At 43.1% G+C, this 19796-nt stretch overlaps 1 protein-coding gene across 1 annotated transcript in view; it reads right to left on the bottom strand.

The window, feature by feature from the left end:
• ctnnal1 (catenin (cadherin-associated protein), alpha-like 1) overlaps nt 1-14047 on the bottom strand; it is a 50620-nt gene extending 36573 nt beyond the window's left edge. The window contains exon 1 of the mRNA XM_030064236.1: nt 13740-14047. Within this exon, the coding sequence (XP_029920096.1) occupies nt 13740-13835 (96 nt within the window). The 5' untranslated portion in view covers nt 13836-14047. The remainder of the gene's footprint in view (nt 1-13739) is intronic.
• Between the last annotated feature and the right edge of the window lie 5749 nt (nt 14048-19796).

Genomic DNA, 19796 nt, shown 5'->3' with positions numbered 1-19796 from the left:
TTTGACTCCTAACTTTGATTATCCACCTCCATGATTTCTTTGTGTAGTGAAAACGTGATATGAAAGCATTTGAAAAGGGCAGACTCCAGCTCTTGATGAGGCTCTATTGTATTCTTCATTATGCTCCTTACTTATCTCAGCAAGGATCTCCTTGGCCGCCAGTAAAGAGTGATGAGTACCTGCGTAGCACCCCGAGGTCCCAACTGAGAGTGTAAATCAATGTAGACCTGCTGGAAATACAGCTCCATACCCATTATTACCCAGCAAAATTCAGACCAAACCACAATGGGAGTCCGGGCCTCAACAATTGAGCCAATTAGAGCCTGCATCCCGCCATCATCATCATCCTCATCATCATGGGCTTTGTAAAACAGCCTCACTAAGCAATACCCAGTGACTCAAGTGCCAGTGCTGACTGGCACTTAACATTTCTAGGGACAACAATATGCCATAATTTAAAACAGTGAGGTGGGCATGATGTACCAGTATGTGACACAATGAGGGAAGGGATAATGTTCACTTTCCTGAACAGCAGCTACAATGTATTTGTAAACTCCTGTTAACCTGCAGTGACAAAACTCCTAAAAGCAGATGTTCAGTCACTGTGGCTGGGGAGACAGCAGACCACACTGACACAATGGATTGCATGCATTACTCAAACACAACATTTGACCCTGGATTACAGGCTAAACAACATGGTAATTAAAAACAAACAGATTGCAATTAATTTTACAGATACTGTGATTGCGACATGAATCACGATTTGGGTAGAATTATGATTTTTTTCTTCATAACTTTTTATTTTCACTGAAAAAAAAAAAAACGATAACATTGATGACTCATGATGATTTTACTGGGGCCTGTACCACAAAAAAACAAAACAAAACAATCTTATGTCTGAAGAATACGATTTGTACACCAGGGTAGAGTTCTCATCGGGCCTGAAAATTAAGACCCGACCCGACCCGGGCGCGACTGGGCCAGCCCGAGGCCCGACCCGACCCGACTAATTAGCCGAACTTTAGGCCCGACAGCCCGATAAAGCCCGAAAAAAAAAAAAAAAAAAAAATCGCCAAATTCCCCATTATTTAGCAGAGCCGGTCGGCCGCGGCACCGGGGCACCATCAGTCGGTATGAGGCGGGCCATCAGGCAGCTCACCTGTCAGATCCGGCAGACCTGACGGGTGGGCGCGGTATCGGACGTTGCCGCGGCCGGCCCGCCTGATACCGACTGATGGTGCCGCGGCATGTGCGGGTCAATACGGTAGTCTAGAAAACTGGAGATTTTTTTTTTTCTCGTGCGCCCCCAAGTAGATTGCGCCCTGGGCAGTTGCACTGCCCATAGCAAAAACCGTCCCTGCTGCCGAGTGTGCCAGCACAGCGGGATACTGCTGCAACTCTCTCTCACTTGTTTGCGCTGCGCTCGCACAGCTGGTTGTCTGTCTGTCACTGAAAGTTTAGCCTTCAAATCCAATCCAGTCTCTCACTCTCTCCACCAGTCACATAAAAATGAAACGTCATAATCAATAACACAACACATAATTCTATTTTTTTTTATTAAAAAAAAAAAAAAATCCCCCACAGAACCCGAAGCCCGACCCGACCCGCCCAATTCACGTAAATTTTAGGCCCGACCCGACCCGAAAATGTCGGGTCGGGTCGGGTCGGGTCGGGTTCGGGCAGAATATGAGAACTCTACACCAGGGCATCTCTGTAAAACAATACTTCATTTATAACGATGTTTTATCACATATTTAACAAAAACTGCAGTTCTTGGAATTTGGATATAGCACTTGGCCATTTTGCGACTTTGATAATATTAATTGTTCAGCCCTACCCTGGATTCTCTTCTTGTCTGCCACGTAGCACGAAGAAAACATGAAGCCTGTTCAAACAACCTGGAGATATGAACACAACAACACAGCCTTTGGCAAGTCGCCCCCCTCAGGTTGTCTTCACACTGAGCTGTGTTTGATGACTGGGTAATTATATGAAGTCCTCTGCAGGATAATCCTCACTGCTTGCCAAGTCAGCCTCGAAAACATTCCATCAGTCTTCATGACGCGTAATTACAAGTAATGGACAAATAATAGTGTGTGGTGAACAGTGTGTGAAAGTGGCTTAACCAGGCTCTGTGACAGCTTCCCACTGTGCTATAGCATGTTTTGCTGAGGAAAGCAGTGATTGCTGTGCCAGCTAGCAAGATGCCTGACCTAATGCATACATTTAAACATTGGCTTGCCTCTAAACTAACAAGCCTTGTTTTTGTTGAATGAAGAGGCAAAGTGACAAGGAAAAATGGGGCTTTGTTGCTGCGTCTCCTATTGAAGCTCAAATCAAATAAGAACAGTCATGTCACATGAAAGCCTCTTTCTTCTCCTCTCCCAGGTTTGCCTGACAGTGAACTGAATTAATGCTCACGAGCTACCGCCCGGATTTTGCCCTCGCAATCATTCTCAGCCTCTCAAAATTCTTCACAGATGAAAAGAACGAGATGGGAAGATAAGATGTAAGGTGTGGAAGAAAGTCAACATGGCTGCATGCTGTATCCCCAGGGCAAGAACAAATCCTCAGCCAGGGGGAAAAAAGTAGTTCTGAGAGTGCGGTCTCCGAGGCTTCACCGCTGACATTTGAGAAGAAAGGAACTTTAAAAAGTGAATGATTATATCAATAAATCAGAGAAGTGTGTCGTGCCAAACATCAAAACCCTGAATGCTGGGGGGTGAGCGAAGGAGCAGGATGATTCATTGATGGAAGTGGCGAGTGCACGGAGCGAGGCGAAGTTCAAGCCCTTGGAGGGACAGGCACTAACTCATGCATACCAGCCAGCATAGAGTGTGTAAAGGTCTCACACTCTGAGACTTTGACTTTTGACCCTGACGGTGATGCCCCTATAAAGAATACACAGACACAGATTCACAGACACCACACACACTGATACACACAGCAGAAGCTGGAAATACGAGCCCTGTGAAGGAATGTGGCCCCCCTGCCTTCAGCCTGCATAATGGAATCTGTCCTGTCACACACTTTCTCTTGGACACAGACTCTCTCACACACACACTCATGGGGGGATGTGGAACATGCTTTGACTACATAACACACACCCATGTCCTCTAGTGTTTCGAGTAGCCCTGTTTCCTGAAGGGCTCTATCTAACTCCCCCTGAATCCCATTAAATGAGCCAGTGTCTGGAGCCTCTACACACCCACACCCACACACACAGCAATCCAAACTAAACACATATGAATGAAGTCAAGCAGCAGCCCCCCATATTGAATATCCAATGTATATTATCCCAATCAGTCAAGTCTCACAGTCTAACACCATGGTGTTTCCCTGACATCTGTACCCAATAAAGCTCCTTCCCGCCCTTCAGACAACAGTCACGCTCTAACCTCAAGAACAACCGGAACTTGTGTATTTATAGAAGGTGAGAGAGTGACTTTAACTTATTAATAGGTGGTGGCACTGTGCATGTGTGTGCGTGTGTGTGTGACTGTGCGGAAGTCTGGGCTATGTGCTTCTCAGCCGGCTGGCCCCCAGCTGTCACCCACCGGCTCCAGTCACCCATAAACAGTGACAAGATGTAAACACCCTCCCCATACTGACCACGAGTCCCACACGCTGTCCCCACTCCCGAGACATTGTCATCGGCTTGCGCTCAAAGGGAAAAGGAATGTTTCAAGGCTTTGAGGTTGTATCTGCACACAGTCCGGATAATGAAGATAACAAATGCAGCAACACCGAGATTCCCAGAGCATTAAATATTGGTTCAGTCACAGACTATTGATACTTTTCGGAGCCACTGCACAAAAACAGATAGCTGGTTAATCGTCCGAGACACCAAAATTAAACACGTCACATGCATTGACTATAAGGTCAAAGGCATAAACATAGACTAATGCCGTGCTCATGTCATGTTGGATTTACCATAAATACAACTTGCTGAGTGTGTGCACCTCCGAGTAATATTAACAGCTAGGACCTCGGTGTGAACCAAAGGCTTGTGAGCTGCACGTGACTCTTTGCCTGCTCCTATGCAGCGCTGGGCAGTTCTATCTGTGATTTGGTTTCGTATTTTTTTTTTCCTTTTTTACATTTTAAAATATAATTCTGATAAATCAAAAGCCCAAAGCCCACACCATAAAACATACTTGCACAAAAGGGCACAGACTGTTTGAAGGCCCCTTTAGTGGCAGATGATGCAGTTGCAGATCGACTGAACTTTCTAAGGATGACTTAAATGACTTCAATGTGTTTTGAGAGAATGAACCACTGAGTTTTGGAAAATTGTGCCCATATAGATATCCAAATGTCAAACAGGCTGCACTCAAGCTAATGTTAATGTTTGGATCAACTAACGTCTGTGAGTCATTTTTTTTCCTACACTGAGACATTGAAATTCCAGACATCGCCCTGTTCTTATGGACCCACGTGAAAGCACTGCTTCAAGGGGTAACAGCTGAATAAAGCCAGACCTGAAAAGGATTGCAGAAAATAAAGACAGCCAGGTGAGTAAAGACCTATGAAAACTGTTAGGCTATGTGATTAAGCCTGTAGGTTACTTTTGCTGTTGTAGTGTGGACATCCACGTGTTATGCAGCACTTTGTAATGGTGATTTTTTTTTTTTTTTTTTTTTGGCTCTTTATGCTGGACTGGTTAGCCACCCCTGAGCTAGAACATCCAATATTTTCGTGGGCTCTGAAATCTCACACTTGGCATCACAAATTGTGTCGAGAAAAGTGGCAAACCCTGCAGTGAATCAACTGATATCGGCAGACCAAGTTAATCAAAATCAAAATTATTAGATATATTCAGTGATAGAATGAGAGCAAGTCATCTTTGCTGCAGTTCGTTTATGTTCGATTATGATGAATAAATAAACAAACAATATTTTGAGTGTGGCTGTTTCGGTGAGTCCAGTGTGTGAATACTTCCAAGTTATAGAAAACAGATGTCATACTATTCTTTTGCTTCTTCTATCATGTAAATGCAGCATAATGTTCAACACAGTGGGCAAGCTACATCATCCGGCTGCATGATATTCAACACCATGGCTCAGCTTCCCAGCTTCAAGAATAGATAGTCTACAACTTGTACAAGTACATCCATATCATTTCTGTTTAAGTCAAAAATAAGCATTTGCTTTTACTGTGTAATTATCTCTCTTTAACTTCCATACTGTGCTTGCTTAACTGAGGGGCAGTGATTTCAAAACCAAGGGTCATTAAATATGGACATGATTGATGGAACTAATCATACCCACAGGGCCGTTTTGAAAGCTAATGCCACAGGAAGTATGGATTGGTTTATTTGCAGGGACAATCTGAAGAGGATTCATACTGTTGCATCCAGTTCTCAGTAATTAGCCCATTTACTGCGTATTTTCCTACCCAAATGATGTTTTGCTTTGAAAGGGCGGCTTTGAAATGTCCTGTGAAAATCTGGCTTTAAAAGCGCAGAACTGTTTAAATAAAACACTGTGACACACAGTGCTTGAACAAAAACACAGGCATTTCATCATAAACAAAGTACTACCACACAATGTAATCTTATCAAAATCAAGTTCAAATGATATGGGCCTATTCTTAGTACCAACTCTTTTCACAATGCTCAAGATCCTATCTTCTTACAATTGTGTTTTCAACACTGCATTAGCTTCAGCAAAAATCCCCTGAAGATATGTGACAGTCACACAAAAGATGGTCAGAATACCCTCATCCTGATCACTCCTGGGTATTGTATGTCAGAGGGAGAGATAGAAAATGTGGGCAAGCCAGTTACAGCCTGTTCCCGTTACTGTTCTTCAGAGTAGAAACGGGGGGGGTGCAGGGTTGAGTTTTAATGTCTCAGTTTACAGTACAGGTAGGATCCTGAGAGAAATGGCCAAGCTGGGCTTTTTAGTTCTGTGCACTACCTGTAGCCTCTGGCTAGGTTTTCAGTAAGCTGCATAATTAATGAGGTGATACAGGGACACTGGACTCTCTGGAGAGATACAGAGATTGAAAGCGAGAAAGTAGGGGGATAAGTGGAGAGAGATAGGAAGAAGTGAGCAGAAGGCTGAAGAAAGGGAGAGAGAGAGAGAGCAAGGTGTGTGAGAAGAAAACAAAAATGCAAAATGGGGCAGAGCAAGAAAGCCAGGGAAGCATACAAACAAGGTGCTATAGCGTCTTAAATAACAATACCTTCTCACACTGAGACAATAATATCATAAAGTCTCCATGTTATTATACTTGATTTTGTGGACTCACAAGAAAACTGATTCCAAATAGTTAATGATCAAAAGTGAACAGAGGCCAAGGCAAATGTGTAGCATAATCTAGAGAGCCACGCCAAATGTTCTGCTTATCACAAGCTTTTGGTCGGTAGTGATATGACAGTAAAAATGCTTCTTAACAGATGCAGTCCATTTTGCAGTCCGTGAGCATTTTCCATACCTGCTTATTTCTAACCAGGTCTCAGATAGATCTAGACAAATTCAAAATTTATATCACAGCAAGAAAGGTGGAAAAGCAGAACAACCCTGCAGTATTTATAATTTCTGACCATTCACAATCGGGGAAGATAAGAAGTTTGGTATTCTGTGTTCTCTTTCTCCTTCACACCCTCTTTGTTCTGTCATGTCAAACCTCATCTCCTTAAAGGAACTCATTATCGAGAGGGGAGAAGTTCAAAGACGCTGGAAGAAAGCAATTAACACATACAAGCCAGACTGAAGGATTCCTCTGTGGTACAGTCAGCAGTGTTGGTGGGGGTAGAGCAAGAAAACAAACTTGTTGACTTGGAGAGGTATGGGATACATGTCAAGCAATTCTGTCTGCTCTGTGTTTACTCTGATTACATTTATTTATATGATTTTTAAAAGACCGTGCCCACACACATCCAGTGCAACCAACAATAAGTACCAGTGGCACAATTTCTCCACCTGTGTCACTGCAGCTCTTAGCCTTTGCCATGTGCTTAAGACTTGAATTATCACTAGACCAAGCCGAGGAACCTCTAAAAGGCAAGTAATGAGAGACTAATAAACACCTGCAAAATGCTATTTGCCTGCAGTTGGCCAAGCAGCTGACAGTATTGATATGTTGTGTGATATGTCTGGCAATACATGACAGGAGTGTCACGCTCACATAATTACCATATGTGGGTGTTTGCTCATATTCTTATCTCTTCCCTGAAAGCATATATTGTAGTGCTTTGTGTTTCTTCTGTCTCTCTATCTGTCAGTCCCCAGATTCGGTGCTTTAAAGGAAGAGACAGATTAAGAGATAGGGGGGTGCACACTCATGTAAGGGTGTTTAGATGTCTGTGGACCCAAATGTAGGTTACCTTGTTACCTGTAATTTATATATTTATACATTTATATAATTTGGTTATTTCTAGTGTCAACAGACAGTAATTCTGTGGGGAAAAATGCAATATCAAACATGATAATCAGACTTGAAAACTTTCTGGTGAGTTGTCTCCCCCTGCTACTCAGATGGCCTGTGTGTGTCTACATAGAAATTTGTGTTTGAACGCATGTATGTCCTTGGCTCGGAGTTTTGAGCATGGTTTTATGCATCTGTTTCAATCCATGGGGGTGCTGTCAGCGAGGCTGGACAACTCCAAACACTATGCTACATTAAGCACTACATTAGTACTGATAGAGATCTTGTCTAGAGCGCAGACATATCAGACATCTCATCACCATAAAGTAAGTACATAAATACAAGCTGGTAATGGGCCAGGCTGCCACTTGACACTGAGCAAGAAGAAATCCAGGGATTATGATACCCTGCTCAGGGCTTGTAGGACCCCTGACTGTGGATCCATCAAACCTGGATGTGGAAGAAGGCCAGAGGGAAAAAAGCAGGGAGTAGACAAAACACTATAGGGTTTGTAAACATAAAGGCAAGCAAGCAAAACAATATCATTTTTTATTTCATTCCTTGGACATTAAGCTGACAGTTGACGCAGTTTAGGTTTGTAAATGAAGAAAGCTGTTCACTCGGATACTTCTTTGAAACTAGTGACCTGAAGCTGATTTCCATTTTCAATTGACACAAAGTGGAGCTTGGAGAGACTTTGAGCAATGAGACCATTGGTAATGCCTTTTGAGACTCTTTGATAATGGGACTATAGGATGTTTAATCAATACTTTATCAACCCCTCGGCCATAGCAATACTTCTTGCTCACAGGCAGAGGCTTTGCTTGAGACAATTAAGAGTGGTTATCACTATTAGCTACAGACTTCAGATAACCTAAATGGCAGAGGCTGAGATAGCTTTTGCACCATTAGGTTAACTCTGTTTTCTCTCTAGGGTGACTGATCCCTCTAGGCTAGATTGGTGGAGAATCCAGGCAAACGTGCAAGCACATACACACACACACATTTCTCATCTGGAAGTATATTAGCCAGGGAGAGGTCAATGGATCGACATCTGAGACAGGCCGCTTTATTGGCACTTAAAAAGAACAGCAATTTGTAATGACTCCCTTGACAGCAGTGGTGGGAAGAGCATAAGAGGGAGGACAAGGGAGAAACACGGGTCATACCAAGCTGGCACATGTGATTGTATGTGTACATGCGCTAGAAAGATCACATAAAAAAGAGAGAGAAAGCCAGAGCGAGGGAGACAGACAATGGAGTGATACAGGGATTGAGGCAAGAGAGTATAAGAGTGAGTGTAATGAGCGAGAGGGAACTTGAATTCCATAATTGGACAAAGATACCTGACTAATGCCACCACTTGACTAGAAAACGAGGGGTGAGGTAAGGGAGGGGGAGCGAATGCAGTTCCATCCATTCTCCATTTGATGACACAGGGTTGTTGACTGTCTCACAATGCCACAAACCACTGAGCAAGCACTTGTTTCGAATACTCATTCACTCAACAATGTGAGTCAGGTTCATTGTGATTCACACATTTTATCACTGAGCTGATGGGACCTGGTGACAAAAACACCAAGCCATTTGCTCTGACTGTTTCCACATAGTTAGAGAGAAAAAATGTGAATACCTGATGCATGGGTGACAGTGTGCAGGGGAATAATTGAAGTCATGTATTAGGGCTGAACTATGGTTTTAAAAAAAATCATATTATGCATAATTTTATAGATATTGTGAATGCAATAGGATTCACCATTGTAGTAAAAATGATCATTTTTGCATTATCATTTGAGTTTTCTTACATCTGGAGTGCAGGACTTGTAGGCCACGGCATCTCAATGACCCCATACACACTTCATTTACAACAGTGGTTTGTTACATATTTTGCCTTTATTAAAAACTTGCAGCTCTTGCAATCTGGATATGGCAATTTGCCATATTGCGAATTTGCTAATATTTAGATTAATTGTTCAGCCCTAGAATGAATGAACAGGTGTGTGCGTAGGTGTACACTTTACCTAATCCTCACAGCGGCCCGCTGGTTGTGCCCTCACACAGAAATGAATAGTGGCCTCAAATAACCGGTTTGATGCGGACTGTGAAAACCTGTTATCAGATATAGTGCTGTGCTGGTCTAGACCTCCACGCTGCTGATAGAGCGAGATGTCACCGTTGCAGAATGCATCGCCGCACAAAATGCAGGGGACCACACACAAAACTCCTCACACAAGAAGCACAAACTCATTTAGTTTCTGTCGTCTGTGAGCAAACATTCTCACATACCAAAGTATGCAGATATACAAACCTCACCACAATCCCCTGCCCTTCTGCCACACACCCAAACATGGACAAATACAGACCTGTTTTGTCCCATTCCGAGGAGGTGGGTGCTTGTTTGTGTGTGTGTGTGTGTGTGTGTGAATGTGCACGCATGCATGCCTGTGGTGCAGTATAATCCTCATGTGGTTTCACCCTCAAGCTAGGGACCCATTTGTCTTCATTATCATCATATGGCTGGAGGAAGCTGATCTGTTAGGGCTCGTGGCAACACTAATGCTTCTCTGTCTAGGTATAAAGAACAACTTCACTACTCGGACGTTTGTCATGTCACTTCACCACTGGGTGGGGAACATTAGCAGGCAGTGCTGCTTTGTATCTCAATAAAACTCCATTTCCAACATTTCCATAGAAAAAGATGAGGGTGAGAGTAGCAGCAGTGGCTGCAGAGTAGTTAAGTAAAAAGGATGTTTATTGACCACTTTTTGTGTCAGCATTTTTTTCAATGGAGGAGTTACCTGACAAAATGCTAATGTACTGAGCAAATCACACGCTCAAACCTGCCACTGAGGTTTTGTATGGGCAATAAATGTGCCATTTCAATCCAGTTTGTGAGCAAAATGAACAAGAAAATGCTTTCTTTACCCACAGTCGTTTTTTTTAGCACTTCAGAAGGCAAAACTGCAAGCACCACAGAACCTCCGGAGGCATGACAAACTCAACACTAACAAACTTGGACAGAGAACGGATTTTCCGGACCCAATTATAGCAGAAAATCTTTTAAGAAACTCCTGGCTTAGCCCTGCAGAAAAATGACGGAGCCAGCACAACTATGTAATCACAAGGCCAGCGTGTCACAAGTGTTTAAGTGTTCACCAATCTGATCAAAGTATTACTTCTCCGCTCCTATGCCTTCCCACAAGACTTTACCTCAAAACATCTTTACACCTCGTCAACTCAAGGACCACCATCGCTGCACCCAGACAGGCCTGGTGTGTTTTTACTTTGGAACGCACCCTAATTATAAAAACCCCAGAACACAACTATTATTTCACTAATCACCACTTCAAAACAGTAATCAGATCTCAAGGAAAAGGGAACCGGATTATCCCTAATTGCCCGCCAGCTGACTATGGACCACATCGCAGGTAGGACACACAATGGCAAACACGCTCTTTTACCTTCCCCTCTGTCTGTGTGGTGCCCATTACACTTTTGACCACCTCCAGGGCAATTCATTATCCTCCCAGTCCCCATGCATCTCCACTGGTACGGAAACGACTGCAACAGAAAGGGTGAACTAAAGCACATTTAGAAAATCTGAGGCTGTGCAAGGTGCTTCTGTTGGAATAGGAAAAGGCCCCTTCTGTCTTGAAGAGGGTGGACTGAATGGTCAAAATGATGGAGGACGCAGTTAGAAAAGAGCCAGGTGGGCACATACCAAAACAGAGGCGAGACACATTCAGACATACATATAAATTACAAAAAGTCACAGAGGCAGCAACAGTGAGCGTAACGCTCACAGACAGTCAAATTGATTGTACACATGAAGAATGTACAAGACAGGTGAATATACAAGCACAAAAAGAGAAGGGGTGTAGGGACTTTGCGCATGTGTTTAGTGTGCTGTGTTTATTGTGTGTCTGTGTGTGCGTGTGTGTGTGTATATGTAGTGCAAGCCCAGGATTCTCCCTGGCCTGTAATTACACCCCGGTGGGAGTGAAGCTGATAACAGAGGCCTGAGGAGATCAACGTCATACAGCAGGACGGCAGGGGAGGGTATGGGAGAGTAAGGGAAGAAAAGAGGGAGAGAAGCTCATGATACAAGAAGGGGATAGTGCACAACACAATAACCTTCCCGAGCACGGACTTTCCTCACTGACACTGCTCTTTCATTTCCTCCTCGATAGTTATCTAATGACCCCAGCAACACATAGGCTTGTGCGCAGATAGACGTGCAATCACAACACACACCTCCTAAATGAGAAAAGACGCACAATACACCCTTGCTCAATCTTTGACCTCTATACAATGCAAAGCGCTCACATGGGCGGAATGATTGTGCCAGTCAGCATTGAGCGACTGTAACCTTGATGACATCACAACAATAACAGCAAAATATTCCATATGGAGTAAACAGTTGGAAAAAAAAAAATGTTTGTTTGTTTCTTCAGCACTGCAGAGCTCTGTTGCTATGGGGACATGCCTCACAATCGGAGAAAAGACAAAGTTTGTCCTTGAGAACCACTGTTCAATGCTTAACGGTAACATGTTGAAAGTCATTACACTGCACACCCACATTCTTCTTTAGCCCTCGCCCCTCAACTACAGGAGCAAACTTGAGCCACAGCCAGTCTTTTGTATCTGGCCGTGGTGCATCATAACAAGTTTGCTGCAGCGTAAATAATAGATAAGTATGGCAGGTATAGTGTTTGTTTAGCACAATTCATCAAAAGTGCTTCCTTTAAAATGTTCTTACAGTTGATGTTGTAAATATAGCAGTACATGTATAGGTTTACCCTCGATTTCTATCATTATCACATTCTCTTTTCACAGTACATGTTAAGGATAGAAGATCAGAGGAAGGAGGTCTGATATGGACAAAACAGATAATTGACAGTAACAATAAATAGACAGAATAAATAGCCTCCATGTAAAGCACAATCCTAACATATGATCTTATCTCATGACTCTAAATTGTGTCCATTCATTAGAGAAATGACCTTACACATTTCAAATTAGCCAGTGCAAAGGGAGGAAGGAACAATAGGAAAGGCAGTGGGATAGACCCTTTATCATGGTATTGTCCCAGGCCCTGTTAACCCACTGGTGTACTGCCCCTCTCTGCCACTGTCTCTCAGTGGAAACAACAGACTATTTACAGGTCTCTGACCTTCAGCCTCCTGCACAACAAGGGGAAATTAGCATGTATAAGACTGGAAGTAACTTCCCTATTCAAGTGATGCAACTTAATTTCCATCTCATGTGACTTCTTGAATATCAGACCAATGAAAGAAAAAATGCTGACCCTATTTAAAGAGGACTGTAAATTGCTCCAAAATGGAACAGCATGAAATTACATAATTGAGATGAGAGATCAATAGAAAGGCCTTCAGTTTGCAGAGCATATTGTTGCACCAGCAAAATAAAATCATTCATTCATTCATTCACTGACCTGTACTTCAGTAGTCCTAAAACTAGGACTACTGTTTTATGCATGCAGAAGAGAACAGGGGAGTTGTTGAAGGAGTGGAGTTGCCTTGAGTAGCTGTTTTTTATCGCCCCAATGTTTATTGAAAAACAAAACACGTGCCTCAAAGTGGCCAAATTACAAGAGGTGGGGGTCACTGCTGTTCAGGATTAGCAAAGCAGAAACACTAGACTTCTGTGAAAACTTTATGTCCTCTAGATCAGCCGATCCCAAAGTGGGATCTGGAGACCACCACGGGGTCCCTGCATGACTTATAGGGTGATTCCCAGCTAAAAGAGGAATAGAATGATTTCACTCCAATTTCACTCCAATTTTTCTGCCCATAGGTTTCAATACCCCCCATTCTTCTTACCTCCCCACCTACTGTATAAACAGTTATGTAATTGTGCACCAAGTCCAGTGTAACAGCACAAAACTCTTTTCAAACAGGCATCTGTGGGCTGAGGCATCTCTCTGGATGTCTTTGACGTGAACACGTTGTAGAAAACTTTAAGTGTTGAATCACAGCAACGTTGCCTTTTAGCACACGATATTGACAAGAGCACAGGCGACACGGCGTACAAACTCAAAATATCCAAACATGTGACAGACTTTATACGCAGCAAGGCTTTCCACAGCGGGCCGAGAAACAAACACAGAGGCAAATACAGCAGTCTCAGTGTAGTAACAGTGTAACATATGAAGCAAAGTCTATTTTCTGCTGAGGTTAAAGCTGGTCTTGTGTTTTCTAGCGGAACCGTTGTTATGAAGCCAGAGTTAGTAGCTTGGGGGCACCGTTTTAAAGTAACCTGACAAAAGATTATTAAACGCCCTGTTCGTCACATGGAGAAACATGGAAGAAAGTTTAAACAGCTATGTTACACGTACAACTCACCTGCGATACTAAAGGAATAAGCGTCTGCTCCACCGAGCGAGTTTTGATTTCCAGACCGGAATCAAAGTTACTGTTGCCGCACGGAGATGAAGCCATTCCCGCCGAGCTCTGCCTGCCTGATACAATGCACGGCTGAGTTTCCCAAAAGCCTCCCCTTGCTGTTTCTCAGCAGCAAACTGGTATAACAGACTCCCTATTACACACCGGGATTTCTTATTTGGTAACACAGTCGTTTGTCAAGTGCTTCTCTAGCACAAGCATGCCGTTTTAATCCACTCCGGCTCGGTGGTTGTGCCGCTGCGCCCGCTAATGTCCATGTAGTTTACTCAAGTACGGCAGGGAGCGGACTGCAGCACACCACTGTGGGCAACCACACACGCCCGCGCGCACACGAGCACGCGCACGCACGCACACACACACACACACACACACACACACACACACACACACACACACACACACACACACACACACACACACTCCTCGATCAGGTTTTCATTGTTGTCTACCTGCTTATGTTTGCTTCAGGGGTTCCCAGGGGGGCCAAGAAGGGGCTCCCCAGCAAAACGTCAAATGATTTCTCTATTATTTCTCTCCGACGAATTTAGTATATAATGAGAAAATGTATAGCCAGGGGATATGACTGCTTTGATCCTAGGCTTCATAGGCTTCAATCCCTGCTGTTGCCTATCATTCTGCCTGCAATAAACTGTTACGTAATTCTAGGCAATGCTAACACTGACTACAGTATTTTTTCAGGTAAAGGGCGTTTTAAATTCCTAAAAAAAAACAAAAACTTGAAATAAATAATAATATAAAAGATAAAAAAGTATGAAATACAATGCTTCATCCAAATCCAACATTTGGATGCAAAATGCAATATTGCCCATGCATTTACCTAGGATGCTTTTATGTAAATGAAAATCATTCTAGAAAGAAATACTGGAGATATGCTTTTGCAAACAATTCTTTCCGGTGCTGTGTTGCCATTCAAAGCCTGAGACCCTAGTCTAGCTGATTTTATTGTTATGTACAGTGGGATTTTTACATTTGAATAGACTTATCCTTCTAACAGCTACCGTGTTATTGTGTTGCTCTTAGATGCCAATTTCAGAAGACATTCTGTGTATCCAATAACCTACCGCTCAGAGAAGAGCAATATGCTCCTATACAGCCGGTTTGATCCCTCAGAAAGAGAATCCCATATTATCCCCCCGGAGTCCGAGAATCCGATATCATCCTCTCAAAACACATGCCAGAAACGCCAATCAAACCCAGCTGTACTGAGCCTCATGGGACAGCATCACTGATTGGAATGCAACATGTATCCTAAAATACTCCCAACTTTACCCTTGGTATAGAGCTATCTGGTTAAAGTTTGAATTCTTGTAATCTTACTGTCTGGGGCACCATGGTGGGGTGAAAGGGGCAGAGACTGGCTGGACTCCAAAGATGAAGGAAGGCCCATAACATATCTGGACTGAGATGTGTGTTGTTGTACTCAAGTCTATGTGCTTAACTACTTTATTCTTATTTTTCCACACTGCTCTGGTTTTGCTAAAAATCTACACACCTGCAAGCAAACAAAGAAAAAAAAAATCTAAAAAAAAAACAAAAAACAAAATCTATGGTACAGCAGCTGTTGTCTGTTATCTGAAACAAAATGGAACAAGCAGAAACAAAATCTGATTAGGGTTTTCCTGTGTGGAATGAAAACAAAACTGTCCTCCCTGGACAGAATTTGAACAGATTTCTGGACTACTGGTACAAGTCTCGTTATGACCGCTCATTAGTGCGATCAAGATTGTGCCCAAAATCCATCAGGTCAACTGTGGATCTGTGGGATCAGTAAATGAACTTGTGAAGGTGTGCTTCACTTGTGAATGGGTGGACATACTGCAGATGTTTGCCATAAATGTAATCATTTTGGTCTGGAGATGTAGGGAAAGTGGAGGCAGGCCAAAGTGGTGAGAGAATAAAACTCCTCCTGGGATCATTCCTAGTACATCATTACTAGTCTTGTCATGTTGTGGCCGAACAGAAGATTTGCTTCCATATTGGCACCCAGAACACATGTCTGTGTCTGCTGATGTGTATCAGAGACTGTCTTAACTGCTGCCAAACTCCCAGTATCCTAAGTCAGCCCCAGTAGCTATTTCTAACTTTACAAGTTCAGCCACTGGGTGACAAGTGGTGAGCAACACTTCATATTACCACCACAACAGATGGCTGATAGCAGATATGGCTTATAAACACTGTGGCACCCTTAGTACTGAGGGCTTTTGCTGCCTGCTTTATCATCAACTATGGTGGCTAGCACTTTTCAGTGTCAGCAGCCGTGGTGGTGTGTGAATATGTTACAGTGTGTCTGCATGTGTGTTAAGACTGCCTGCCACTCACATCCCCAGCCTGTGTTTATTTAAAACCCCAGAGCTATGCTTTAGTCTAAACCCTCACTGTTTACATAGGTGATGCACGCGTGCGTGCGCACACATGCACACACACACACACACACACACACACACACACACACACACACACACCACGGTGTGCATCATTATAAAGGCATGCAAGCAGTTTGGCTGCTATGAGGACACAGGCGTGTGTGCTCTACTTTGATGAATGGGTTCACTACTAAATGGATAACATCTATATGGCTTATTAATCAACCAATGAGATGATAACATGCTCTTTTCAGGCTACTCGCTTTGCTTTGTATCAACGTGTGTCGGCCTCAATTATTCTGTTCTTGGAAAACAAGTCCTGCAAGTGAGAATAAGGTGATAAATATGCCACATTGAAACAGTGGAAATATCAATCCCTTATCAACTTGACAAATACTTTCCAAGAGCTCAACAGCAAAAACAAAAACAAAAAAGTGTGCCTGTGCTCGCTGAGTTTGACAGTAGGCTACAGTACCCCTAACTGGGAAATAGGCTTGCTTTTCTTAGCAGTATCCTATTTGTTCTGGAATATTCAATATTTGCTCCTCTGCCTCTAATCTCATTTAGGCACATTGCTTTTTTGACAATTTGCCTGAAAACCCCTACAAGCAGCAAGGTTCCTTTTGTGTACACTCATCGGCACAGTCCAAGGGTATTACTCATTAAATAAAAGATGCTTATGCATTGTGTGATTGTCTTGCTAACAGCTGCTACTGTCTTTCTACATGCTTCAAAAATGCTGATATTTTTTATTTTCTCTCTCTCTCTCTCTCTCTCTCTCTCTCTCTCTCTCTCTCTCTCTCATTCCTTCTGGCTGTACAGCTCTTGGGATGGGAATTGCTGAGCCGAATGTAAAGCTTATGAAGAGATGGTGATTTTGCACACCGCAAGATGTAAAATGAACTCACTCACTCATATCCCCCGTTGGATATGTAGATTCATAGGTAGGATTTAGAGGCAGGATCGTGGTGGGATTTTGGAAGATTTTAAAATATATCATTTTCTGCATATTCTACCATGAGATAACAATGAAAATTGCCCTTCATTGAAACAGTTCATGGACCAGATGGCAGGAGTGTGACGTGTGCTCTTCGTACTACAATTGACACATTCACTCACACCTCTTAGGCAGGTGTAACCCTGAACCTGCTGAGCTGATTACACGGATGAATTTGTGCACAGAAAGATCACTCCAAAATATTAGGACTTTGGGGTGATGTGTCCTTGAAAGGGACCTGCAGATGAACCCACTCACTTACAGTGATGCAGTTAGTATACAGGTCTCTGTGAGGAAGAGGGGGGTCAAACAGCGGTGAGGTGTCCTTGTACACGTTAGGTGGGCTGTGCACTGTTATTGTTGACTGACCCTGACAAAGACTTGAGGACTTGTCCTTCCATGTTAGATCAGCTTGAACCTGGCTGGCTTTAAAGTGTTTATGCTAATAGAGAGATTACACTGCCCCTGGCTCAGGCAACACTTATCAATGACCACTGCATAAGAAACTGGATAGAAATGAGACTTATTTTTGGTATGATTTTCCAATTGGAAAACAAAGAAGCAATGTTAATAAGGGGCGGGTCATCAGTCTGTCTGTCATTTATCACTCTCCCATGGTTGCACTGCTGCTAATATAGACGCCCTGAGGGACAAGGCTAATTTAATTGCATGTAAACAAAAACAGGCAGCAGTAAAGTGCCACACAGACAGCACCAAGCCAAGTAATCTTGCTTTGTTTTCTGTCCGCATTTCTGTTGTTACATAATCAGACATCCTGCACACACTCATTATCGTTCTGTTACCATCTAACTCTCTCTTATCTGAAGGCTTATGCATTTGTCTAAAATGCTCTGTGCAGGTAGAAGTAACAGCAGAGAAACATGCAAACTTATAAACTGATTTATGAACTGACAGAAGTTGCAATCAAGTTTCCTAAAAGGGTGTAACTGAGGACACAGTTGAAATTATATATATATATATATATGTATATGTATATATAGTAAAATTACATTTAAACAGTGCTCTCACACTGTAGAAATATTGTTATTTATTTGTTGACAATACAGTCCAGTTTCTGAATTTCAACATTTATCAGTCAGCAGCATGGGTCCTCCCTTTGTCTGAGTTAATTATTGCATTGACTGTACTTATTTTGTTCCCTTCAGAAAAATGGGACAGAATAGAATTTAATCAATTTACTTTGCAGAGAACTTATTTTATAGTTATAGTTAAAACAGCACTCTGATGTAAAAAAAGGCATTCACCTGCATGAATTCAGCTCAATCAACAATAAAAAAGAGAGCAGTGCTATGCAGAAACAGTGCAATACAGCAACCAAAAAACAAACAAATGAATTGAAGCTTTGCAATATACTAATGAGAGCTACACTATATTACCAAAAGTATTCGCTCACCTGCCTTTACTCATACTATGAACTGAAGTGCCATCCCATTCCTAACCCATAGAGTTCAATATGATGTCGGTCCACCTTTTGCAGCTATTACAGCTTCAACTCTTCTGGGAAGACTGTCCACAAGGTTGAGGAGAGTGTTTATAGGAATTTTTGACCATTCTTCCAAAAGCGCATTGGTGAGGTCACACACTGATGTTGGTCGAGAAGGCCTGGCTCTCAGTCTCCGCTCTAATTCATCCCAAAGGTGTTCTATCGGGTTCAGGTCAGGACTCTGTGCAGGCCAGTCAAGTTCATCCACACCAGACTCTGTCATCCATGTCTTTATGGACCTTGCTTTGTGCACTGGTGCACAGTCATGTTGGAAGAGGAAGGGGCCCGCTCCAAACTGTTCCCACAAGGTTGGGAGCATGGAATTGTCCAAAATGTTTTGGTATCCTGAAGCATTCAAAGTTCCTTTCACTGGAACTAAGGGGCCAAGCCCAGCTCCTGAAAAACAACCCCACACCATAATTCCTCCTCCACCAAATTTCACAGTCGGCACAATGCAGTCTGAAATGTACCGTTCTCCTGGCAACCTCCAAACCCAGACTCGTCCATCAGATTGCCAGATGGAAAAGCGTGATTCATCACTCCAGAGAACGCGTCTCCACTGCTCTAGAGGCCAGTGGCGGCGTGCTTTACACCATTGCATCCGACGCTTTGCATTGCACTTGGTGATGTGTGGCTTGGCTGCAGCTGCTCGGCCATGGAAACCCATTCCATGAAGCTCTCTGCGTACTGTACTTGGGCTAATCTGAAGGTCACATGAAGTTTGTAGCTCTGTAGCAACTGACTGTGCAGAAAGTCGGCGACCTCTTTGCACTATGCGCTTCAGCATCCGCTGACCCCTCTCCGTCACTTTACGTGGCCTACCACTTCGTGGCTGAGTTGCTGTTGTTCCCAAACGCTTCCATTTTGTTATAATAGAGCTGACAGTTGACTGTGGAATATTTAGGAGCGAGGAAATTTCACGACTGGATTTGTTGCACAGGTGGCATCCTATGACAGTTCCACGCTGGAATTCACTGAGCTCCTGAGAGCGGCCCATTCTTTCACAAATGTCTTGTTTCACAGTCTGCATGCCTGAGTGCTTGATTTTATACACCTGTGGCCAGGCCAAGTGATTAGGACACCTGATTCTGATCATTTGAATGGGTGAGCGA

The sequence above is a fragment of the Myripristis murdjan genome, chromosome 11, assembly GCF_902150065.1.
Source record: "Myripristis murdjan chromosome 11, fMyrMur1.1, whole genome shotgun sequence".
In the NCBI taxonomy this organism is placed as follows: Eukaryota; Metazoa; Chordata; class Actinopteri; order Holocentriformes; family Holocentridae; genus Myripristis; species Myripristis murdjan.
The sequence above is the reverse complement of the archived record's forward strand: the minus strand, read 5'-3'. Positions and strand labels throughout refer to the sequence as shown.